General features: G+C 37.1%; 1 protein-coding gene across 1 annotated transcript in view; it reads left to right on the forward strand.

Moving 5' to 3' along the window:
• GRM1 (glutamate metabotropic receptor 1) overlaps positions 1–27,469 on the forward strand; it is a 428,308-nt gene that overhangs the window by 368,028 nt on the left and 32,811 nt on the right. The window contains 5 exon segments of the mRNA XM_062187757.1: positions 1,141–1,309; positions 12,514–12,641; positions 26,006–26,300; positions 26,302–26,896; positions 26,899–26,935. Of these exon segments, the coding sequence (XP_062043741.1) occupies positions 1,141–1,309; positions 12,514–12,641; positions 26,006–26,300; positions 26,302–26,896; positions 26,899–26,935 (1,224 nt within the window).

Below are 27,469 nucleotides of genomic sequence, written 5' to 3' on the forward strand. Positions count from 1 at the left end.
AAGTAAAGCTTCAGTCTGCAGTGCAGGCAGCTGGTTTGAGTCTCAGCTGCTCCACTTCTGATCCAGATCCCTGCTAATGCTCCTGGGGATACAGTGGAGGACTACCCAAGTGCCTCTGCACCCACATGGGAGACACAAAAAAATTTCCTGGCTCCTGACTTCAGATTTGCCCAGCCTTGAACTTAGCGCCCATTTGGGGAGTGAACCAGTAGATGGAAGATATCTCTCTCGGTCTCTCTTTCTCTGTAACTTTATCTTTCAAAATACATATTTAAAAATGCATGAGAATAGAAGTAAAATGTATGTTTATTTTGGTGCAAAAATATTTTACATAGGTTTTTTTTCATAATATGCCCTTTCATGAACTTTTGGAGACCCCGCATATGCATGGATTTCAAAAATGTTTGCACACTAATGAAGTTATATGTATATATGTTTATGAAATAATATGTGTATATGTACAGTGACAGCATTACTGTAGTAAAATGCTCTAGTTATAGAATCAACCCTTGTGCAGCATTCTGACATTTAAAATCACTGAAATAATAGACAATTATGATTTCCTTTTAAAAATGTTTGTCCAAATCAGGGAAAACACCATGATGTTAAATGTCAATGATTAAGATGTTAAATTACCAACATCCTTACTAATTAAAGATGCTTTGTTCATATTTCTTGCTCTTTTAGCATCAAAAAAAGTTGCCAGACTTGGAAAACTGTCCTTTTTTAATCCACTGTAGCAAAAACACAGAAAAGAAATTTGAAACAAAAATGATCAAAGAAATTAATGTTCTCATGAATTGTTACTTTTTTGAATGATTGCTATAGTGAACAATGATTTGAAGATGATCAGCTCAACACACATAGCATTATTTTTTGGAGGATGGCCACAGAGAAAGTTACAAGAGTAACATTTTTTTTTTAGTAAATTTGAATGACACACAGAGAAAGGGAAATGAATGCACATTCTGGAAAACCAAAGGAAATATTAGCAATAAACTAAAATACTTATTGAGACTGGAATTTGTATATCTGAGGATACCAGCATCTATTTCATTTCTATTAACAACCTATTTATCAAGTTTCTTTGTCTTTATATAATGTCCATATCTTATGGAAAGTTTTCTGTCCTCTTTGTAGGTATGATATTATGAATCTTCAGTATACAGAAGCCAATCGCTATGACTATGTGCATGTTGGAACCTGGCATGAAGGTGTCCTGAACATTGATGACTACAAAATCCAGATGAATAAGAGTGGAGTTGTACGGTCTGTGTGCAGTGAGCCTTGTTTAAAGGGTCAGATCAAGGTAAGCTATAAATGTGTTTGTGTCTGTGCATTAGTAAAGGAAAACAAGGACATTCTTGTTATACAAGACTGTCTTGATAGGGTGTTCTAGGCTTACCGTTTTTGCTCTGTTTAGCTAAAATTGTAAAGATAAAGAAAGCATAAGAAACAGAATAGTTAAACTCTTAGAATATTTGGAACAGTTTTAATTTGAATCTCAGTGATGGATTAGGATTTTTAAATATAATATAAGCAGCAAGGGGATGATAATCAAATAAAAAAATTGAAACACAAGTAAATAAATCAAAACCACTAATGCTGCTTAGTCATCATTTCAGATATTAAAGAAAGTTCTTGGATCTAACAAACATTGTGGGTGGTATTGGATGTATTAATTAATTTGCTTATAGTGATCAAATTATATACTTAATACTTAATGCATGCATATATGAACTCACCATATTGTACACCCTGAGGCTATATGATTTTTGTAAACTAAATTTGTTAAAATTTAAGTGTTGAAACAAAGTAAATGTGGAAATTAAAACCAACAATACTGCTTAGTCATAGCTCTAGCTATTGTTAAAGAAAGCAAAATCCCAACAATGCTAAATAAGCGTGTATTTAAAATAACAGAAGTTGAAATGAGGTAACAGTTGCTTTCCTTTTCATTTCCCTTTTCTGTACTAGGTCTTTTGATTTTTCTGCAACTGGTTTTTGTTGTTGTTGTTGTTGTTTTCCCAGCTAAGAGAGTTCCTACTTTCTGATTATTTTCAGGGTTCTTTTGTGGGGAGGTGGTGGTAGGATTTGGGGCAAATAACCAGAACAATATTTTACATGGAAAATTAGGGTAAAGAAACATGAAATACCAAGAACGTGACTGAGTGTGCTGTAGAATTCTGGGTGAAGAAGGCCTGGAAGAACTCTCTGTGTCCTACACTATTTAAAAACCGGTGATACTTTAGGAAATAGAGCATAGGGGAGGAGTTGTGAACTGGCAGGGGTATGGATTAGATGACCTAATAGGTCTTTCCCATCTCTAATTTTCTGTGATTCATCTTGGCAAGCAGACAAGCTGTCACATAAATGTCACACAGCACAGCTGGAGCTGGAGCAGATCATGTGTGAGGCTCTGGCCTCTCACAATGTTGCCACACTGCTCTGCTGTTGTCTACTTTGGGGCTGCAGAACCACTCAGGCAAAGGAGATGCCCTGAGAAGTAAGCATAAGGGTCCTCAGAGCCAGTATCTGGTCATGCATTGCATAAGTTTGGTGTGGAAACTAGAAAATCCTTATCTCAACTGATTAAAGAAGGTAGAGGATTTGAAACTTGCAGCATTGGCAGCCCTGGTGGATTCAAACTCTTAGTGACTCCAGGCACCCTGAGGAAGTAACAAACTTCTGAGATGAGTCATTTAAGTTGCATATATCTTTTTCCCTCTCTACAGAAGTTATATTAAAAAATTTAATAACTGTGAAAGCCAGTTAATCAAAATGGAACAATGCTAGTCCTCACAGGGTGCCAGAGGCCTCCTGCCATGACCATGATTAATCCTTGATTTAGATCACAGGCGGATCTGGCCCAGGGGTCCTACATGGCTCAGTTGGTGTGGAACATTCAGAAAACATGGAGATGTTTTCAGTGAGTGCAGAAATATTTCAGTGGAGTAAGACTGGCTGCAGCCAAACTAATGTGCCTCAGCAGCCTGACAGTCTTGCTTCTCCATTTCTGATTCTTCTCCAGTGAAGTTCTTTCAGAAAAGGCAGCTGGGTGGTAGGTTAGAGTATGCCCTTTGAAATCCAGAGGTGACAAACTTCTCCTTGACTCTCATTATGAGATGTCACACAAATGGCTCTGGTAGCATCATCTGAAGACTAAATGCACATGGTGGAGAGAATGCAGAAAACCTGGGTTCATCATAGCAATGCAAAGAATGTCACAAGATGGACTCAAGTCTCCTTTCCAATGTGGGCATCACATTGGATCTGCTGTGGATAACTACTATGAAACAGTTTATGGAACTTCAAAGTTTGGTTTCTAAGAGAAGGAAGGAAAAAATTAGCAGATAGGAACAAACAAATTGTTCCAGGCATTCATTGTACTGCAGCTCCCTTTCAGAATGCCCTCCTGTCACTCTGAGTGCTGGCAATCCCTGAATGGGTGCTTACACACCATTTGCATTCCCATTGCATCTTTCCGAGGAGATGCTCCCCCACCCCGCCCCACCAGAGGTAAAACTGCATGCATCTCTTCACCTAGATACTGAAGCGTTGCTGGCATCAAGTTTGTGTTAGGCCCCAAGACAATGTGGTGTAATCAAAGGAAATCCCAAAAATCACTGCTGAGCCATTGCAGGGTGCTTGCTATACATGCAAACCTCTTGAGAGGATAAATTTAGAAATATTGTGTGGTCTGCTGGAGGAAAACATGCCTGTTCTCAGTAGCACCTGGAGTGCAGGGGAGAGGGAAGGTATTTGCTTGCTTCCCATAAGCACCATGGGAGGTATGTAAGCAAATGAAATCTGAATTGCTTTTGCCAAATAATGTCACTTATATTTGAACACCACTAATTTGCCACCGACCAGCCCAGGAGGCATAGAAGCAGATCTCAGTAGCCACTGAGTAAATGGAATATAGACTGATTCCAAGGCAACTAGAGGACATGTGCTTATTTTATCTGGGAATATGTTTTAGGAACAGATCAAATGATACATAAAAAGCTAAAATAATAATTTGATACTTTTACTGATAATCCATAGAACTTTTTTATAATAATTTCTTTTGAATTGCTTAAAAGTCCAGTCATCTCATGCTATTAACATTTAGATCTATAGGGGCCTGTGCTGTGGCACAATAGGTTAATCCTCCACCTGCAGCACCAGCATCCCATATGGGCACCAATTCATGTCCTGGCTGCTCAACTTCCGATCCAGCTCTCTGCTATGGCCTGGGAAAGCAGCAGAAGATGGCCCAAGTCGTTGAGCCCCTGCATGTGCATGGGAGATCTAGAAGAAGCTCCTGGATCCTGGCTTTAAATCTGCTCAACTCTGGCCATTGCGGAGATAAGGGTATCAGCATTTTAGGGTCTTGGTGAGGGCCATCATCTGGTTTTGAGACAGCCATCTTTCCATTGTATCCTCAAATGACAGACAGCCTAGAGAGCAAACCTCATTCTTATATTTGTATGAGGGCATTGATATCATTCATGAGCTCTCCCTTGGCGGTTTAATCACCTCCCAAAGACCACTCCCCCCAGTAACATCACATTAGGATAGGACTTCAACATATGAATTTGGGGGCAGAGCACAAACATTCAATTCAGTGTAGATGTCTACTGAGTCATCATTTTTTTCCCCAGGCTATGCTTTCTCAGGCAAATTGTTTAACTTCTTTGTATTTCAGGTATAAAAAATAGAACAATAACAGTACTTACTTCAAAGGGATTGTTCAGAGGCTTAAATGAGAAAATGTCAATAAAGAATGTAACACACAGGCTGGCGCTGTGGTATAGCAGGTAAAGCCACGGCCTGCAGTGCCAGCTTCCCATATGGGTGTTGGTTTGAGTCCTGGCTACTGCACTTCTGATCCAGCTCTCTGCTACTGCCCAGGAAATCAGTAGAAGATGGCCCAAGTCCTTGGGCTCCTGTACCCTCCTGGGAGACCTGGAAGGAGCTCCTGGCTCCTGGCTTCATATTGGCCCAGCTCTGGCCATTGAAACCACTTGGGGAGTGAAACAGCAGATGAAAGACCTATCTCCGTGTCTCTCCCTCTCACTGTCTGTAACTCTACCTCTCAAATAAATAAATAAAATCTTTAAAAAATGTTAGATAGGCCGGCGCTGCAGCTTGTTTGGCTGATCCTCCGCCTGCTGCACTGGCTGGCTGGGGTGCCGGATTCTGTCCCGGTTGCTCCTGCTGGGAAGGTAGTGGAGGATGGCCCAAGTGCTTGGGCCCTGCACCCACATGGGAGACCAGGAGGAAGCACCTGGCTCCTGGCTTCAGATCGGTGCAGTGTGCTGGCCACAACGCACTGGCTGTGGCGGCACTTGGGGGGTGAACCAACGGAAAAAGGAAGACCTTTCTCTCTGTCTCTCTCTCACTGTCTAACTCTGCCTGTCAAAAAACAAAATGTTAGACATATATATTACCAATATGGCATCTTATGAACACAGAATGATTTCAGTGTTAACAAAAACACAGGTAAATAAAATAATACTTTATTTATTTGAGGATAAGATGAAAGAGAGAGAGAGACAGAGAGAGAGGGGGAGGGAGAGAGAGAGAGAGAGACTCCCACCCATTAGTTCACTCCACAAATCCCTGCAATGACCAGGTCTGGGCCAAGGCCATAGCCAGGAGCTGGGAATGCAATCAAGTCTTCTAGGTGAATGGCAGGAACTCAATTACTTGAACCTTCCCTGTCATCTCTCATGGTCTGCCATTAGCAGGAAGCTGGAGTCTGGAGCCAGGGCTAGGAATAAAATTCAGGTACTCTACTTGAAGCACAGGCATCTTAACTGGCATCTTAATCACTGTGCCAGCCCCTTACTTTTTATTAAATAATCCAATCTGGAAAAAAGAGCCCATTCCAGTGGATTCAATAGAGGAAATTTAATATAAGAAATTGGCTATAAAAGTTAAAAGTAGTTATTAAGCAATTCAAAGACAGACAACAGCAAAAATTCTTTCCCATTCCAGAGCTAGGAGGATACAGGGAAATCTCAAAGCTCTGACCTGAAATACTCTCTGAAGTGGGGAGGGAAGAATATCTTTTTTCTTTGTCTTCAGTTTCTATTAGTTCATTCTATGGTGCCAAATCTATCTGAAAGAGAGTTGGCCTGATGGAACATTTGGTACACAGGTTTCTCAGCTTAGGCTTCTCTCAACCCTAAAAAGTATGCAAGACTGAAATACTAATGGGTTATTGGAAGAGTCAGTCTCAGAGAAGCAGGTGTGAGGGACACAGGGAGGTGAGATATGGAAGGATGAGGAAAACCAAAACAAACCCAAAGGAGGTGTTGCATTCTTGGGCAGGTCACTGCTTCTCCAGCATGGCTAGCTCTCAGCCACACAGACACACAGACATCCCTAGGCAGACTATTCAGATGACTAGAGGATGAAGGGAGAAGCAGCACACATGCACCCTCCTATTTTCTTCTTCCTCTGGTCAAAGTTTAATCCCATAGAGGTTACATCTTTTGATTGCTCTAAGTAGCTATAGAGGAAGCCAAAATCCACATCCTGTCATATGTCCCTTTAGATTTGGAACCACTGGGAGGAGCAAGGGGCTAGGTGTGTTCTGGGCTCCTGCCACGGTGGGTCCAATTGAGGAATTTCTGGAACCCAGGGAGTAAAAGATAACTGCAGATGCCAAAAGATGAAGAAACAATGACAGAAACTGATGCTGTCATTGCAGCAGTGGCCAGAATTCTCCAAGAGCTGTAGCCAAGGTCTCAAGAGACAGGTGAGGACAAGAATCTGAGGCAGCACATGAAATGTGGAAACCATTGCACAAGAAAATAGCAAGGGCTGGGCACGTGAGTCGGTCTCTCACATAGAGCCTGCCGCTATTTTCTATGTCATGGTGCAGGACAGCGAAAGGGGGACCTAGGATTTGAAGGTAAAGGAAAGGAACGTGGAAAGGAGAAAAGGGATTAAGGATTAGAAATTAACACTTACTAAGCATGTCTTTGTGCAAGTACAGTAGATACTGTGCATCCATCATAGCAGTGACTATTTGAAACAATGCTTTTTAAGCAGGTGTTATCTCCCCTGTATATAGATGAGGGATCTGAAACCTAGAGGGGTTGAGTCACTTGCCCCTGAGCATTCTCAGCTGGGACCTGCCAAAGCTGGGATTGGAGCCAACCCAAATCCTTTATCATCCCACAGCCACATGTTGTTCAACTATCTTTCATTACATGAACTGGTATATCTACTACAAATGCAAATTTCAATTTCAAAGCCTTATTTTATCAAAAGTTCACAATAAAAACATAAACTGTTATCCACTTTTAACATGCTAAGGGAGCAGAATCCACAATTAGGAGATGACACTTGGAAAGGAGGTTGGGAGAGATTACCAGAGACCAAGGAAGCAGCCCGCAAGTGGAGGAAAAGACTCTACAAGTTGCTCCCAGTGGCCTCCTATTCTTTCTTTTATACTCTCTCTTCTCCTTTCTTTTCTGTTTTCTTCATTTAAGTTCACCTTTGGTTTCTTTTCTCCCAGATGAGGGCTTGGGGTTAAAGAATTTGGGGTTGGAGAGTGAATATGGTTTCTTCCTCCTCCTCTCCTAAACCAGCAAATCAAGAGAGCTAGTATAGGTGAATATGGAAGAAATTAGGTGAATGTGTCATGAATCATGAGCACTTCTTCATTTACAACAGCCCTGTTGTCATATAGTAAAATGACACCCTAAAACCCAGTTATGCATATCTTATAAACTGTTAACATTAAACTTGAGTTAAATACATCTATGCATGACATAATAATGATTTCATCTTATTAGAGTTTTCTACAAGGTAAATGCAATTTTGGTTTCAAAAGTTATTAGATGTGACCTTCAAAAGACTACTTAATTTAAAGTGCTGGAGATTCCCTTGCTGTACTTGAACCTTTTGAGTTAGATTTTTCTAAGAGTGAGAAATGAGACCAAAGACATGCATGTTGTATAAAGGTATAAATGTAGAGGGAATATAATATTTTCTCTATGGTGAAAGATACCTTCAAAATGTAAGAAGGAAATTGATAAAAGTCCATTAGGAACTCATTCATGTTTGACTCCTTTGGTTCTTTCAGTGTCCCTAGATTTGTGCCATGAACATTATCAGATAATCCTTCTAGAGGATTTTGTCTAGAGAAAACTTAGAATTTCTCATAATATCCTTCTTTAAAATATAATAACTAATGTAAATTTTATATTGATTCCATTGCCTTTCAACATAAATCAATGATTTCAAAGTAGCCAAACTGTTTTTGTTCATGTATCTTCAAGACTGTAGAGACTGGGGTTAGGATCTCAGATTCCAACACTTTTGACATCTTATGCAACTTAAGATCACTCTTAGAAGGTGGGTTGTTAAATAATCCTCTCTTTAGATCTTTTACTTCAACATTTTTTCCTCTTCCTGTGTACATTTGCCTGCTCTTCAAATAACTACATATTTTCAGTTACTTATTTGCACTCAATTCTAGCATTATTTGAAAAGGATGCTTTCTTTCTGGAAGACTGATACCACTCTTGAGCAAAGTCATGAGGGAATTAATATCATCCTACCTTTCCTAATTGTAATAAAATGAATGTGAATGTGATGAGGATAATTTTGATACTCCAGAATGTATGAAGTAGGATATATGAAAATATATCTCTGTATTTGTGCATAGAGTTATCCCTCAGTATCTGCAGGATGTCTGTCAGTTTGATGAGTCCTCATAGATACCAAAATCCACAGATATTCAAGTCTTTTGCATAAAAGAGTATATATTTAAATGTCACCCACATACATCTTCCTTTAGCTCATCTCTGGATTACCTATTATACCTAATTCAATGTAATTGTTATGTAAATAGTTGTTGTACTGTATTGATTAGGGAATAATGGCAAGGAAAAAAAGTGTGTACAAGTTCAATACAGATACAATTGTACTGAATATTTTTGAGCTACAATTGCTTGAATCCCTAATACAGAACCCACAGATACCAAAGCCTGAGATTTGTGAGTGTGTGTGCATGTGTGTGTGTTTATACTATTTGCTAACAAGTTTTCTCACTGTTTCATACAGAGATAACCACAGGAAACAGATGTGCTTTAAGCTCAAGCCTTGCAGTAACAAGAGAACATGGGCACATTATAATGTTCCTATTCCAGGTTATAATACATCTGCTAGTATCACTCTCTAATGTCCTCAGAGAAAAAGACAAGATCAATATAATGGTTGAAAATGAAACTCAAATTTTTTGGAACCAACTACATGAACTTGGAAAAATATTATCATCAAATTTATTTTGCAATGTTTCTAGCATTGCAACATGTCTGTCAAAATATAGAATAACTAAAGATAGGATATAACACCATTTCCTGATAAAATCCACCACCTGATGAGATACTATGCCTTGATCTGACTGTCTACAGTTGAAGGATTTAATAGCAAACACTAAAAGGACAAGGAAAATGGGTTGGTAAATTTGTTTCGCATAATCATATTTTGATTTTGTTTAGCAAATACTAATTTTACATTGGAAGAAAGAGATGAAACTTATGGAAGTGATTTAGAATATATTGTGATTGTTCTTATTGTACAGCTTATCATAACTAAAATAAGAAAATGGCATTCATTTATTCGTTTTTTTCTTACATTGTTTAGAAAAAGATATCATTTATAAGGTGAATTTCCCATATCTATTCTGAGGACAGTTACGTGGTTTTTTAATTTTTATTTTTCAAAAATTATTTAACTTGGGCCAGGTCTTGTGATACGTTAGGACACTACTTAGGACACCTGCTTTCCATATCGTGGTGCCTGATTTGAGTCCCAGCCTCCCTGTGTTCAGATTTAACCTCCCGCTAATGCGTCTGGGAGACAGCCCATGATGGCTCAAGAGTTTGGGTTCCCAATACTCATATGAGAGACCTGGACGGAATTTCTGGCTCCTGGCTTTTGCCTGACAGCCCAGGCTGTTGTGGGCATTTGGCTAGTGAAGCAGTGGATGGAAGATCTCTGTCATTTTTTTTTCTCTCTGTCTTTCTCTCCCTCTCTCACTGTCACTCTTCCTTTCAAATAAATGAATCATTTTATAAAATAATATTAAATATGATTATACTTTCAAAAGTTATTTTGAAAGTAAAAGAACAAAGATTTGATTTTTAAAATGTGACTCTAAATAGTGTTATAAATTTTAAGCTAATCGGCCCATAAGAAAATATTTTTGTTTTCATGTAGGTTAAAGTTGCCATTATTTTAAAGTGTGACAATATTTACAGTATTATTTCTGACTCTACATATGGGAGTTTTGATCATTTTTAATATGATCGGGAGAGACGTTTGCTGCTAACATGAGGGGGTAACCGGGTCTATAATTAGCCTTCTTCTGTAAACAATGAGAAAACTTGATATAATAATTGAAGTAACTGTGTTGAGGACAGTAAAATAAAGTGTATGAGCTTGGTCCCAGAAATATGAAGGGAAACCCTGGAATCACTCAGGCTTTCTGTCTAGAGGCATTTTCCTGATTGTTGCTAAGAACACAAATAGCATTTGGTCATCTTGAGCATTTAAGGAGACAGAAACAAAATTTGGGAAGGCAGTTGAAATTCATAGTGAAGAGTATGAAAAAGGAGGGAATGATTTAGAAAAAAAAAAAAAGAACCCTATGAATTAGTAGGGGCATTTCTTTGAGTATCTGACTGAAGACCAGTCTATATGGAGTAGGATGGGATTCTCAGGGTACCGGTAAAGAACTGGTGCTAACGAGCTGGATTCCCAGAGCCTACCTGGAGCCAGGAACTCTCTCAGCTTCCACCAACTACAGAGGGGATACAGTAGAAGGGTCACACTTAAATCACGAGGCTAGGTGTTCCTGGAGATGGCTATCCTAGATTTGCTCTTAGAAACTTTAAACAAAGACCAAGAGGAACAAACTAAACTACGAATAACTTACGTTGTCTGCCAGAACAAAGGCCAACACTCCTTAAGGAAAGAAGAAAACAAATCCAACACTTCACACTTTAATGTCCAACATCTGTCCAAAAATTTTTAGGCGTATCACAAAATAGGAAAATGCAACACATTACCAGGAGTGAAGGCAAATCAGAGGACAGTTCTAGAAATTATATTGATGATGGAATTAGCAGTCAAAAACATTAAAACATCTATAGAGAATATATGCTAAAAGACTTTTAAAAACAAATATGGGAAGAAAAATGAAAATTAAAAAATAGCAAAACTGAAGTAGAGATAAAAATACTTGAGAATATTGCAATAAGTGAGATTAATAGCATGTTTGGCCAGCACTGATAAAAATGTCAAGAAAGTTCTTTAGAGAGATACTAAATCACATAACACAGAAATCTGTGTCTATACAAAGGGATTAAAAGCACCAGAAATAGTAAATGTATAAACTATAGTAATAGTTTTTCTATTTTAAGAATTGATTTCATTGAAAATTGTTTAAAGCAAAATTGATAATTCATTGTGTATGTGGAATGCTATGAAGTACATATAAGTAAAATGCACTAAAACAACAATCCAAAAAACAGGAGAGGAAACAGAAGTATAGTCTTGTGATACATTTGGATGTAGATTATAAGTTAATTATGTACATTGTCAATCTTAGAGGAATTACTAAAGCAAGATAAAAATTTAGTCAGTGAGCCCACTATTAGGAATAAAATGGAATACTAAAAATAAAGCAGAAAAAACAGAAAAATTCATGAAAAAAAAACAGAAAAAATAGAGATGATTTATATCCAAGCATTCTGATTATCATAATAAATATAAATGCACTAGACATGAGTAAAATAAATTGTTAGACTAGAGATGAAAGCGGGACTAAATCATATGCTATCTATAAGATATAGTTATCAAACTGAAAATATAGGAAGTTTAAGCTTTTCAGATAATAAGCACCTCTTCAGAGATCTTAGACAAGCAAATTTTCTTATAACAGTAAATGTGATCTTTTGAATTCAACAGAGCCAAACAAACGGAACCAATACAGGGTTATACTTTCTGGGTTATCATTCTGTCTCTGTGTATTTATAGTTGTTCCTGAGTGAAGTTTTTTGTTAAGTATTTATATTTTCTATAATTATAATTTGTATATATTAGTAAGGTTTTTTTTACATGAGAACCTCTGAAGTTAAATATAACCTGCTATTTCAGAGTAGAAAAATGTATAACTTTACAATTAGGAGAGAAATTAATAAATATTAATATAAACAATAATGAAATTAGGCTTTCATTTTTTAGTTCTAAAAATAATATAATCAATTCAGCCTATAAATTGAAATTCACAGTGAATTGAAAAGTCTCCAAACTCAGCATGGAATAAATTGACTTTCACATGTGCAATTCAATCTACATTCTCATGGTTTCTCACCATTTAAGTCCTTTCCCAAGGTTACTTTTAAAAAAATCATAGTATGAAGAAAATCATGGTATGTATATAAGTAAGTCCTCAGGAATAGAAGAGTTTATGAAAACCTGTGGAATTTCCCTATGCTCCAGGTCATACGTAAAGGAGAAGTGAGCTGCTGCTGGATTTGCACAGCCTGCAAAGAGAATGAATTTGTGCAAGATGAGTTCACCTGCAAAGCTTGTGACTTGGGGTGGTGGCCCAATGCAGATCTAACAGGTAGGAGCTGTCTCACATGTGAACTGTGTCCCTGCCTATGGCCTGTTTTCCAGATCAGCTCATGTCTTGTTAAAATTATGTCAGTGTTAGTTCTCATCAATGTTAAATTAAATACCTTTTAAAGCTCATATCAATGAGTATGCACAAACTGTATAAGTGTTCCATGATTTTTATTGAAATGAAAGTTTATTCAAATCTAAAAAAAGAGAACTGATATGTTTATGGTAGGATACTCTGTTTTAGATTTGTTTTCTGCTTTTCCTTTTTAAATTGTACTTGCAAGCATGCCTATATATCTGAATTTATATCTGCAATCATTTCTGGAACATATACTATGTGCTGGGCATTATTGTGTGCCTTCAAGGAACAAAGATATTTGAAACAGTGAACAAGTTTTTACTTTGGTTAAGATAAACAAGGTGGAGACATGTGGAAGTGTATAATATAACATAGTTATTAACATAAAAGAAGTATACATAAAGTACTATAAAGTTTATTAGACAGACAAAGGGATGAGTGGAATTCCAGACAGAAAGTAGAACATAGAAAACATGCAAGTTTATACCTTTGGGGAAATCCATGGAACAAGTACATTCAGAACAACTTCTGAAAATAGGTACCGTTCATCTGCGGTTTTCTTAAAGCCAAGATCCAAGCACATTGGAAGACGTTGCCACCATCACTTCAGAGCACTTATCTGATCTCATTTCTCAATCAAATTATTTATAATGACATGGAAACATAGGGATTTTGTCATCTAAATAATTTGGTCCCTCTTAGAAAAATGAAGCAAAGGTCTACATATGTAAAGTTATATGCCTAAGATCAGAGAAGTAGTTAGCAATGGATCCCAGTAGTTCACTAACTGCTAATCATAGTTCCTTGGGTGCTCCTTAAAATCACAGAGAAAGTGATGCACCTGTTGATTGTTTACTTTTTCACTTGATTCAAAATAAGAATATGAAACTAACTGATCATGTGATTTATCCAGAGCATGTCAAAAATGGCTCAGTAAGTAGAACCAGATAGCATAGTTAAAATTATACTTATTAAATTGCAGTTAGTGCCTTGTAAAGTGTTAACTTGTTATGAAAAAATAATGACTATCATACAAGAGTGGAAATTGTGGCACAACAGACTTAGCCACCACTTCTTGGGATGCCTGCCTCCCATATCAGAGTGCTTAGGATCAAGGTTTTGTTTGTTTCTTTGTTTCATAAATTTAGTTTTGTTTTAGTTAAAAGAATGAAATGCGATGTTTCAATTGAGGTATACATTTGGAATGATGATTGAAAAGCAATCACCATATCTGTCACTTCAAATATTTATTATTTCTTTGGGATTAGAACATTTAAAATCTTCCTTTAAACATTTTGAAATATGCATTATTACAGCTATATGCACCTTGCTGGGCAACAGAATCCCTCCTAATAAGTTATAATTTTATAATTCATTGGACCAACATCTTGCTTTCCTCATCCACACTCCCCTTCAGACACCTGGTAATCACTATTCTACCCTGCACTTCTATGAGTTCAGCATTTCTGGATTCCACAAAAGTGACATCAGGTGTTATTGGCTTCTCCGTGGCTGGATCCCTTCACTTACCATAATGTTTTCTAGGTTTATTCATTGTTGCAAATGACAGTATTTCTTATTTTTTTAAATTAAGGCTGAATATTATTTCAAAATCTATCTAGCTATCTGTCTGTCATCTAATATCCATCCATCTATCCATCCATCTCATACATAGATATGTGTATGTCTCACATTTTTAAATTTTTTCATCTATTTAAGGACACCTAGGTTGTTCCCGAATTTTGGCTATTATGAATCATGCTTCAAGGAACATGGGGATGCTTACATCACTTATGCATCCTAATTTCAATCCCTTGGTATATATACCAAGTATGAGAATGAAATGTTGGGTCATAAGGTTAATTCTATTGTTAGATTTTTGAGAAAATTCCATACTGTCTCACAAAATAGTTGGAATAATTTACATTCCTGCCAATAATCTATAAGGGTTTCCCTTGTCTCCACATCCTCACCAATACTTGTTCTCATGACCTAATAAAAACTGTTAGAACTAGTAAATAAATCCACAGTTAAGTCACAAGACACACAATCAGTAACACTTTCCAATTATTTAGTCACATTTCTATATGGCATCCTATACTAACAGAAGCCTGCAAAAGAAATCAAGAAAATAAATCCACTTGCAATGATATAAAAAACAAAATAATACTTAGGAGCAAATTTAAGCAAGGGAGTGAGAGATCTATATACTGAAAGTTATAAAACATTAATGATACAGCCCTTCTCTCTTCCATTGAAGAACAATGTTTGTTTTTCATGCTATTTGTTGAACTCTTATACTTAGTATAAGGTTAACTTTATGATCATTAAATAAACTGATAATAGATCTTGGCTTCTGGCTTTCATAAGGCCAAACTCCAGCTATTATGGGCATTTGGGTGTGAACCAGCAGATGGATGATTTCTGTCACTCCATCTTTCAAATAAATAATAAAACTTAAAGAAAGAAATGACTATCAAACGATTTTTCAAAATTGCCTAGTACAAAAGACATTAAGGAAAATGATTTTTAGTTCAGACTGTTTTTGAAGATACACACTGTAGCTCATTAATTTTTTTATTCTCAAAAAAACCCCACTTTCACTTAAATGTGCCTAAAAATTGTCAAGAAATTATCCCCCACCTCCAGATATTCCCAATTTCTATTTCTGGAGTGAAACTTAACAAATTCTAATGAGATTAGTCTCTGTCCCACCCATTGAGACATGCTACTCTGACACTCAGTATGACACCTTGAACATAAAAATTGTCTAATAAATATTTTTAAAGATTTTATTTATTCATTTGAGAGGTAGAGTTACAGAAAGTGAGAGGAAGAGACAGAGAGAAAGGTCCTCCCTTCGCTGGCTCAGTCCCCAAATGTCCACAACGGTGGGAGTTATGCAGATTTGAAGCCAGGAACCAGGAGCCCTTTCCAGGTCTCCCATGCAGGGTCTCCCTGCACACCATAAATGTTTAATATTTTAAGTGAAGCAGAAAGAAGAGACTCAATCAAGATTATCTGAGTCAATGCAGTTGGATCACAGAAAAGCTGAAATGAGAATCCCTATATTTGATGTTCTCTCATTGTGTAATTTATCCTATGGTTGCCTGCAATGGACTAACACAAAATTTTTTTTCAAAACTCCTTTTGGATTCTGTCTTATTTTCTCAATAATACCTTGTCTCTCTTCAAATCTTTATCTTGTTCATAGTGTGTGCTTCCTGTTGGGCCTTTTTATGTTAAGACAGAAGTGTCCCCCTTACTAATGTTGATCTTACAAGTTCAAAGTCCTGGTTTTGTGCTAAGAAGAGTTTTCTCTTTTCTACCGTCCTTGGAGATTTCCCAAACTTTTCCCAGTGCTCTGTTTAGATTTTAATTAGGGCTTATCTCATGCATGAAAATGAATTTCTACTCAATTTTAAGTCATTAAAATACAAAACAATTTTTGTCAAAGAGCTAACATGTTGTACTAATGGGACTCAGAGTTGTGCCTTTTGTTCCCTGGAAATCTTCTGTATTGTTTACCCTCCACCAAATGATCAACCACTACTGATCAGGGCATTTAAAGTGGCATAAAAAGTGTAAAAATAACCCAACAATGGGGCTGGCTCTGTGGCAGAGCAGGTTAAAGCCCTGGCCTGAAGCGCCAGCACCCCATAGAGGCGCTGGTTCTAGTCCCGGCTGCTCCTCTTCTGATCCAGCTCTCTGCTGTGGCCTGGGAAGGCAGTGGAAGATGGCCCAAGTCTTTGAGCCCCTGCACCCATGTGGGAGACCCAGAAGAAGCTCCTGGCTCCTGGCTCCTGGCTTCAGATCAGCACAGCTCCGGCCATTGCGGCCATCTGGAGAGTGAACCAGTGGATGGAAGACCTTTCTCTCTTGACTCTACCTCTCTCTGTAACTGTCTTACAAATAAATAAAATAAATCTTTAAAAAAATCAAACAAATAGGAGAATATTAATATAATAATCTTCCAAGCTTTATTTAATACATTTTGATCTATCATACATAGAAATCATTTTAACATTCAAATAGATTGAGCCAGGGCATAGCTGAGACCATGCTCTTAGCTGTTAACAATATGCAAGCAGCTGCTTTTGGATCATACAGACTATATTTCAAATATTATCTTTAAGATCTTTCAGTGTGTTTGTATATACGTATGTATCAAACTAATTTATACCTAAGTTTTAAGACACCAATTTTTTTCTGCATTCCTTTTAGTCTCATATGTCAATGGAAAACAAGTTCCCATTTGTCACTTGATGCCAGGTCAATCCCACAAGGGCACAGTACAGGGCAATGTGCTGTTGGTGTTGCTATGGTAGCAGTAGTTGTGAAAATAAAAAACCTACATGCATAGAATACCAAAAATCATCAGAAAAACACCCATCAGAGTAAATGTATTGCCTTTGAGTAGGTGTTTTATTTCATGGGTGACTATTTTTGACTAAATTTTAATTAAAATAAGAAACTGTTCTCTTTTTCTGAGAATATTTAATACTGAAGGTAAAGTATGTTAAAATTTACTTAAAATCACTTCAAGAGATAGCTAATTTTTATAAAGTCTCCAGAGATTCTAATGTTAATGAATAAAAACATGTTTGTAAATGACTTTTAAATTTTCATTACTATATGTTACTTTTTGTCTATGTGGAAAATTTAGTACATTTCTTAAAGGAAATGCTTTTGGTTAATAAGTTTATAAATAAGTTTAGTAAGTTTCTTAATAAGTTAATGTTTCTTGTATTTTCTTCTCAGAACAATGCACATTTTAATTCAGCATTTAAATCTCATGCTTTGCTTCTTATGATGAATAAATAGGAAACTCTCCTGCCATGTAATTTGTAGAATTTCACAACTCATGGAACAACTACATGTAATCTGAAAAAACTTCCTCAAAAAGACAGTCTACATTAAATTTACTCATTAAAAAACATAAAACATCAGGTTATAGAAATTAAGAATTTAATTTTAATTATTTTTCATTATTCCAACAGATGCTGTTATCTATTACACTGCTAATTGCTAATTTACGTAACTCTCAAATAAACTAGCATCCTTTTTTTTGCCAAAATATTTTTGAGTATATGGGTATACAGGTGAATAAAGCAAGGTCTATATACTGAGAGAGGAGCTTCTTGTGAATCTAGACATGTGAATGACAAACAATGGTATAAGTTTTACTGATACAATGTGATGTGCAATATGTCATATTAACAGAGAAAAAGAGTAATTATTTTTTCTTTAGAAAAGAAAAGCCTTCACAGAGGAAGAGACAATTGAGATGGAATTGAATTATAAATAGAAGTTCACCATGTGTGTAATTGATATTAATGTTAAAATATTAACAAAAACATTTACACGATGTCTTACACAGCCATAGAGTAGTATTTTTAAATATTATGATTTACCCAACACATTTAGAGGGAAATAATTGCTACCTTTCTCTGTTTCTTAATTCATGTTAAATTTTACTTTATCCAATTGGAAAGAAGTCTGATATTAGATTTTAGCCTCCTCAAATATATTTGGATCACAGAAGCACTCACAATATTTGGTTCAAAAATTACCATTGGTTCTTGATCCTCAGATCAGAATTATTTCAACTTTTTTCAGTTTTGCTGAGTATTTTGTAGTCTGCCTGAAGAAAACTGACATGTCTGATGGCCCTGATTCTCAAGGATAATTCCAACTATGGAGACCTCCCAAGTCCTCAAGTTTCCAGGAGGCTAAGATTTAATATGAATATGTTCAATTCTCTCTCTCTCTCTCTCTTTCTCTCTTTATTTGACCGGTAGAGTTACAGACAGTGAGAGAGAGAGAGACAGAGAGAAAGGTCTTCCTTCCATTGATTCACTTCCCAAATGGCCTTTACGGCCGGCGCTGCGCCGATCCAAAACCAGGAGCCAGGTGCTTCTTCCTGGTCTCCCATGCAGGTGCAGGGGCCCAAGCACTTTGGGCCATCCTCCACTGCCCTCTGGGCCACAGCAGAAAGCTGGACTGGAAGAGGAGCAACCGGGACTAGAACACAGAGCCCATATGGGATGCCAGTGCCGCAGACAGAGGATTAACCAATTCTCATAAAGTCTTCTCCTTTTGAATGTTAGTGATCAGATAGGCTCAGGACACCACTCATCAGTAGTTGAAGGTCACTCACATGCCCTCTAGTCTTGTAGGTTGGTTAACTCCTCTCTTTAAACCCTAATACCGGACCCAAACTCACTAAATTACAAATATAGACAATAAGGACATTATAGCTAACATCACCCAAATAGCAAAACTACTGCCTCTCAAACTTAGGATGTGTAAAAAGTTAAAACAGGGAAGAAAAAGAAGAAAAAGATTTCCAAGAAGTTAATAAAAATATAAATTGTCAGTCTCAATCTCCAAGTGATTTTTTTGTGGGTGGTTCAGGGTTGGTATGGAAGAGCTTAGTTTCCACATAAGAATCTAGTACCTTCCCAAGAGATAGAGCAGTCAGAGAGAGTTAAAAGTATGCTTCAGGTGTTATTGTGACAAGCTGATACTGTTGCAACACAAGAATGATTATATTTCCTCCTAGCATAAGGATGTTTTTCTCCATTTGTGTGTAGTATACTTGTAGGGTAGATATTTTACAGCTAGGCTTGAACCACCCATGATTATCTATGGAGATGCATTCGTATGTGTCTTTGATTTTGGCAATGTTATGAGAACTGGAATTTATGATACACAGTTTAAAATTTGAACATCACTGGTGACAACTAACTCCAGTTTTCTTACTGATGAATTTCACTTAGTGTAACCTATTTGAAATCCTGAGTCGGCTGTATGACTAGAGGGTAATAAAGAGACAACACTGGAAATTTCTGCCTCGAGCTGTCTCAAAGTGAATATTCATCATACAGTTGTTGGTAGTTCAATCTGCAAAGGAAGCATATCTCTGTATGAATAAAAACCCTAGAGTCTGCACCTGGCTATTTCTTGATCACTTGGTGGTAACATGCAGTGTCTTTTTCTCCCTATATTTTGCCTTTACCTTTAAATGACAGCGTTATATATGTATGTTCTGCAAATCTTCTGAATCATTTCAAGCTTCAGAAATTATGAAATCTCTTCATAAACAAAGCATATTGTAACAGTTAGAAAACATGCTTTATGCTATTTTTCTTTTTTTAAAAAAAGGTTTTATTTATTTATTTGAGAGAGAGAGTTACAGAGAGTGAGAGGGAGAGACACAGAGATAGGTCTTCCTTCTGCTGGTTCACTCCCCAAATGGCCGCAATGGCTGGAGCTACGCCAATCCAAAGCCAGGAGCCAGTGCTTCTTCCTGGTCTCACATGCAGGCGCAGGGGCCCAAGGACTTGGACCATCTTCTACTGCTTTCCCAGGCCATAGCAGAGAGCTGGATGGGAAGAGGAGCAGTTGGGACTAGAACCGGCGCCCATATGGGATGCCGGCACTGCAGGCAAAGGATTAGCCTACTGTGCCACGGCGCTGGCCCCTATGCTATTTTTCAAATTATCTGAACCAACAACAGCTCGATGTAACTAAATTACTGAATTAAAATGAATTTCATCTGTAGTAAAATCTGTACTTAAACAAAAAGCTATTACTACTAAGGGAAACAGTCAAGATGAACTCAATTTTCTGTAACTTTATTATTTTTAAATATAATTAGTTAATTTTATTGAAGAGGCAGGAAGACAGAAAGATAGATGTAAAAAAGCTACCATCTGCTTTTTCATTCTTCAATTCCTCTCCATACTCAGAGGTTGGCAGGTCTCACCTAGGAGACAGGAATCAATCTAGGTCTCCCAGGTGGGTAAACTACCCTAATTACATGAGCCATCACTTCCATGGTGAGCAGTAGTAGGAAGCTGAACCTGGAAGTACAGACAGGACTCAAATCCAGATACTCTGATATGGGATGTAAACATTCTAATTGGTAGCTGAACCACTAGGCCAGACACTTACCCCTTATTTGTACAACTTTAAATCAGTAAAGAAAAATATTATTGATATAGTAGACTATACAAGGGGGGGGTATGCTATATTCAAAAATTTTCTTGTGCAAACCTTGCCCAGAAGACCACTGTGTGGTCATCAGCTTGCTGTTGAAATCCTTGGGTTAGCAATCAGTTCTCATAGGTCTCCTGCTTCTGGAGGCTTTCAGGAGAACTTCAGTTTAAAATCACAAGTCTTTAGTAATACTAAGGTTTAGTTTCATGTTTCCCAGAGGATTGAGAATACTGAAGACAATGTTACAGAGTTAAATTCATAAACATAAACTTATCAGTGGATAAGTCCCCATATCACTGAATTCATAAGTTGTAATGTTCTAGCTAGACAAAATTTTATTTTATTTTAGCTGTTATGTCTTTTCAATCAAAGAATATTTCAAGCCATTGAGGAACTAGGTGTGGTGTTTGGCACAGGGCTTAAACTGCCATGTGGACAGCTTTATCCCAGGTTAAAGTGCCTGAGTTCAAATCCCAGATCCGCTCTCCTTTCAAGCTTCTGCTAATGTATACGTGGGAAGCAGCAGATGATGACAAAGTAGTTAAGTCTCTGTCACACCTATGGGAAACCTGGATTGAGCTCCTAGGTCCTGGCTTCAGACTGCCCCAATTGTGGGCATATGGGAGTGACCCAGCATGGGATTTCTCTGTCCTATGTCTTTTTCTCTTTTTGCCTTTCAAATAAATAATAATAAAAAGAAATCTAGGCATAAAATAAACATACTATTTGAATTAGTATGTATTCATAAATCATAAGGGGATAACTATTTGGAGCTATTCAAAGGGTACTTGTGCAATTTTAACAGTCAATAGCCCACGTTCACAATTTTTCCAGGTTAATCAAATAATAAATGAGGCATGAACCAGCCACCTCTTTGCCACCTGGCTCATTTTTCTTTACAGTTTAGTTGTACAGCTAATTTATCCTTCCTAGATGAGTTGTTTCATTTTTTTTTTATGTGGATTTTTCTCATTGTCCATTGGATATTTTATCTAATGCTACCATGCAGTCATTTCTGTTTTGCCATTGTTATTTCTGTGGATCTTACAACACAATAATCCTGGACATTTTTTTTCAGAATATTTTACGCCTTGATTTTGCATATTTATAAGTGAATTCTTGAATTTCTCTAGGAATTTCTTATATTTAATAAATTATTTTTGTGGTTTTTGGAGACCCTTGGATAAGAGCTTTTAGAGCAACTGTTTAGCATGGGCTTTCTAAACTATTTGTCTTGTATTTTTAAAGAATTTTTTATAGTACCTTTAAATTCTGTAGTACCTCTCTTACTCTGAGTGACATCCCATTAACTTTGTTATATTCAGTGCTAAAAGCAATCACAGGTAGTCTAAGCCCATTTATAGAAAGAAAGGACATGATCTTTTGTTATTGTTGAGTCAACCCCAGAACTACATAATTTTTTTTTAAATTTAAAATTTTGTTTATATTTAGTTTAAAACTTTGGATATTACACAAAGATAAATACTAAGAAGTTGAGATCATTAAGGATCATCTTAGGAGCTGACTACCACAATAAACAATGGTTCAGGTGCCATGCTGTTAATTCATGTTAATGCCATGTTGTTAATGGAGTATCTTTATATATGTATACAAAAAGCAAGATTCATGATAATCTAGATAACTATGATGATCTGTATATTTATCTGTTCTGTTCCAATCCATTTTTCTCATTTTCCTATTTCTATGGAGTCTTTTGTTAACAGAGATTCTAGTACAATAGGTGTTCCTTGGATAATTTCTTGAAAAACAATAAATAATTTAGATATTTTCATTTATAGAGCACATAAATAGGGTCATATGTGGTAACTATAATGTATCATGTCTGGAAGTATCTTACCAATTCAATTTTATCACAGAGAATAAAGAACAACTTCAATAACAGTTGAAGCCTCAGGTATAGCTTGGTACATAGGATTGCTTCCACTATTTTACTAGATTTACTAAAACAAGGTATATGATATTCTATTAATAGGATGATTATTGGTAGACATAAAGCCACTCTTTCTGTAAGAGATATTATTTCCTTTGGAAGGTTGGAGAAAGAACAACAAATTCATGGATATCAAGTCTCCTGGAGTGAAAAAAGTCAATAGATTTGGAGTAGTAGACCTGAGTTTTAGTCAATGTTGTTCAAATGAAATTTCTGATTATAGTATCTATAGGTTCTCTTTATCTAGAAGATTTCAAATCATAGAGAAATGAGGCTATTTTCATTTGTTCACTTAAACATCAATAATGTCATTATTTTCTGGCCTACTTTCATTGTAAGTCTATTTGAAAATGTCTAGCCGCATAGTAAATATTTTATAAATTGATAATTTTAAATTTCAGTGTTTTTTTTTTTTTAATTTCACTAATTCAGGAGGATTAAGGTTATTTACAGAAGGGGTATGGTCCTCTTGTTTGTTGTAGGGGAAACTCCAGAACTATTTAAAAGTTTTTTTAAAGTTTATCTTTCGTCTTTAGTTTACAAGTTTGAATATTTAATAAGAAGTTCTGAAAGTGTCTTATGTAATGCATTTCTATTTTTATGTTTTAAATTTATTCTGCTGGGTTATTTAAATCTTCTCTTTTCTACTGTGCTGCTTTTTAACATTCTCCTTCATGAGAAGCTAATAGTTAATTAATTATTTGTAAAACATACGTTAATATCTAAAAAAAATCCAGAATTACATAGCAAATATTTTGCCCTATATCTCTGAAATTTAGGAAAATCATTAATTAGAGCTCTTAATTTCACTCTAGGCCAGAGTTTTAATTCTAGCTTTATAGAAATGATTTATGTTTTAGAAATTTTATAATATGATATTGATTTCTGGACAAAACTCTGAGAACATAGCAACTCATAGGTAATATTACATAAAATTGCCCAGGAAATGAAAAGATGGCAGCTTTCAGAAGGTTACAAAAGACTTGAGAAAACTGCATTTGAGTTTGAAGTGGTTTTTTGCGGCCTCAGCATGCCTCCTAAAGGAGTTGACTACTGGCTATTTTGTGCTTTCTCCCACTCTTGAATATTTTAATTTATTGATTTTATCATATCATGATTCTCCATAATGGCCATTTTTCTCCTAAGTCAATCAATTAATCAATGAATCATCTATCTATAATCTCTATCTCTTTCTATTTGTCTATATCTATCATCTATCAATATCAGGGAAACAAAAAAAAATAAGATTAAAGAGTAACTTTACCTAAGAAGCAAAAATTATTTTATTAAGGTGTTGAAACTTAGATACAAACAAGTCCTGAAACGTAAGAAAGAGGCTGTTAATGTCAGTCCAAGAGCGTGTGCTTGTGAACCAATCTTCCATGGATACAAAGGAATAACTACCTGAATACAAAAGAAATCCAAATAGTTGTATTTATTGCTTAATATAGTAAGTGATTGGTGTGCAAGTCAGATAAATTTTCTTAGGCCAGAGTGCTCATCTTGAATGGTTTTGGAAAGAGGGAGATTCTGGACTGATAAACTTTCAGAGCATGAGCTGGTTGACACCATGTGTAGAAATGTGATTACTGGGGGCTGGCATCATGGTTTAGCAGGTTAAGCTACTGCCTTTGACACCAGTTCAAGTCCTGCTTTCCCTCTTCTGATCCAGATCTCTGTTAATGTGCCTGAGAAAGCATTGGAAGATGGCCTAAGGGCTTGGGTACCTGCCACCCACATAGGAGACTTGGATGAAGCTCCCGGATCCTGACTTCAACCTGGCCCAGCACTGGCTGTTGTGATCATTTTGGAGTGAACCAGAAGATGGAAGATTGATCTCTCTCTCTCTTTACCTCTCTGTCTGTTTCTCCCACTCACTCTCTAACTCTGCCTTTCAAATAAATAAATCTTTTAAAAAATGTGATTACTCACGTGAAACTGTTGGTGATTGGCTGGAACTGATGTAATGAAATAGTTTGTCACAACTTTCTGGTTTGTTAGAAGCAAAGACTGAATTGGTTGTCATGTAAAATATGTGCACTGAGGCAGGTTGATGCTGATTAACTAAATAGGCTCAAAACAGATTCTCATGTTTCCTTGCTACCATGGCGCTACAGAACAATGAATCTTTTCCTAAATTTACAAAATTGTTTTTGCTTTCACAACTTAGGAAATACATCCCCAGACCAAAAACAAAACTTTGTGAATTGGTTGTCTCCAGAGGCTAACAATTTTTTCTCTTATTCTGAAATGCAAAACAGATTTTATTCTCCATCTAGAGGTAAGAGATAGGCATTCAAGAACACATGCTAGCCTCTCTTTTCAAGAGATACATAAGGGGAGATTTCATTCTTTCTTTGTATGTTTGTATGAAATATTCAGATGCTAGACTCAGATCATCCCAGATCACCTACAACAAAAGAGATTTTAAATGATTAACATTGAATTATGTGGTAAACAGGAGAATGTAGATTCTTCTAAATAATGAAAATTAAATTTTTGCTTAAAAACACATGAATGGCCAATAACAGCAAGAACAAACATATTTTATGACCTGAATTTGCCTATGGAATGGATGATGGCTGCATAAAACAAAAAAAAGAAATGTTTGTTAGCTTATTTCTTACTTTTTCTACTAGATTATTACCACTCAACCGTCATTGGAAACAATTTTTTTTTTTTTTACTTTTTCTGAAAATGTAGAACTGAGCTCCATGGAATAGTAACTATCTATAATGTTGGTGTTGAAACAAAAGATAATTTTATAGGTTCATGTCACATTAGACTTATAATGGTGTTAGGTCTGAAGACATGATTGTCCAGGGTATAGATAATGGTATATCTTTACTTACATAATAGTGAGGTATTTTCAAGATGCAGAAACTAACAAATCATGAAGGACATAAATATAGTCATCTTTTTAAAAGATTTATGTATTTTTCTGAAAGGCAGAGTTACCCAGACAGAGAGAGAGAAAGAGAGAGAGAGAGAGAGAGAGAGAGAGAAGGAGGGAGAGAGAGATTCACTTTCCAAAAGGCTGCAACAGTCAGGGCTTGGTCAGGCCGAAATCAGGAGCCAGGAATTCCATCTGGATCTCTCATACAAGTGACAGGGGCCCAAGAAATTGAGCCATCTTCCAATGCTTTCCCAGGTGCATCAGCAGGGAGCTGGAGCAGAAGTGGAGCAGCCAGTACTTGAACCAGTGCTCAAACGTGATGCTTGTGTTGGCAGGTGGCAGCTTAACCTACAGCACCACAATGCCAGCCCCAGTACTGTCATTATTACTCAACAGAAATCTTGAATTCATGTTTCAATGACTTTCTTCTTATCACACTTGAGCCCATTCCTGTCCGCTATCTTGAATGGAGCAACATAGAATCAATCATAGCCATCGCCTTTTCTTGCCTGGGCATCTTGGTTACCCTGTTTGTTACTCTCATCTTTGTGCTATACCGAGACACTCCTGTGGTCAAATCTTCCAGTCGGGAACTCTGCTACATCATCCTGGCTGGCATCTTCCTAGGCTACGTGTGCCCTTTCACTCTCATTGCTAAACCTACTACCACATCCTGCTACCTCCAGCGCCTCCTGGTTGGCCTCTCCTCTGCCATGTGCTACTCTGCCTTGGGTGACCAAAACCAATCGCATTGCACGCATTCTGGCTGGCAGCAAGAAGAAGATCTGTACACGGAAGCCTAGGTTTATGAGTGCCTGGGCCCAGGTGATCATTGCCTCAATTCTGATTAGTGTGCAGCTAACCCTTGTGGTAACCCTGATCATCATGGAACCCCCCATGCCCATTCTGTCCTACCCAAGCATCAAGGAAGTCTACCTTATTTGCAATACCAGCAACCTGGGTGTTGTGGCCCCTTTAGGCTACAATGGACTCCTCATCATGAGCTGTACCTACTATGCCTTCAAGACTCGCAACGTACCTGCCAACTTCAATGAGGCCAAATATATCGCCTTCACCATGTACACCACCTGCATCATCTGGCTTGCTTTTGTGCCCATTTACTTTGGGAGCAACTACAAGATCATCACCACCTGCTTTGCAGTGAGCCTAAGTGTAACGGTGGCCCTGGGGTGCATGTTCACTCCAAAGATGTACATCATTATTGCTAAGCCTGAGAGGAATGTCCGCAGTGCCTTCACCACCTCGGATGTAGTCCGCATGCATGTTGGCGATGGCAAGCTGCCCTGCCGCTCCAACACTTTCCTCAACATTTTCGGAGAAAGAAGCCAGGGACAGGGAATGCCAAGTGAGTTGTCTGAGCTGGGTTTGTCTCTCTTCCTTCCCTTCTCTTTCCTTTACCCCTTCTCTTGCTCCTCCTCGCTCTCTTTCTCTCCCTCCCTCCCATTTCCTTCCCCATTTCAAAATGGTTTTCCTCTATTACTCCAATGACTTTTTTTCCTACTTTCTTAAGCTTTTCTAACCTTCTTTTGCAGTAAGTGTAGAACTAAAGAACACTTTGCTTTCATTCCTTTGAGAGGAAGGAGCATGAAGCAGCAGCCAGCTGAACACACCTTCATTCCTGCTAGAAGCTCCATCTTCAGTTCTTCCAGGGATTTTTCCTTTCATAAGGGTGCCCCTCCATGAGCTTCCACATCCTACTGGGTTCTAGACAGAGATGCAAGCACAAGTTCTGGTTCTAGATTATGCAGTGGTTGGAGGTGGCTTTCCATTTATTTTTATCACTCTGTCATTCCACCATCACTAATTTGATGTGGAGGAGAAGGAAACTAAGCAATTGGGCAAATTCTCATTTCAAAATGTTCATTCAGCCAAGTACCAA

This window comes from Lepus europaeus, chromosome 3 (assembly GCF_033115175.1).
Source record: "Lepus europaeus isolate LE1 chromosome 3, mLepTim1.pri, whole genome shotgun sequence".
Lineage (NCBI taxonomy): Eukaryota > Metazoa > Chordata > Mammalia > Lagomorpha > Leporidae > Lepus > Lepus europaeus.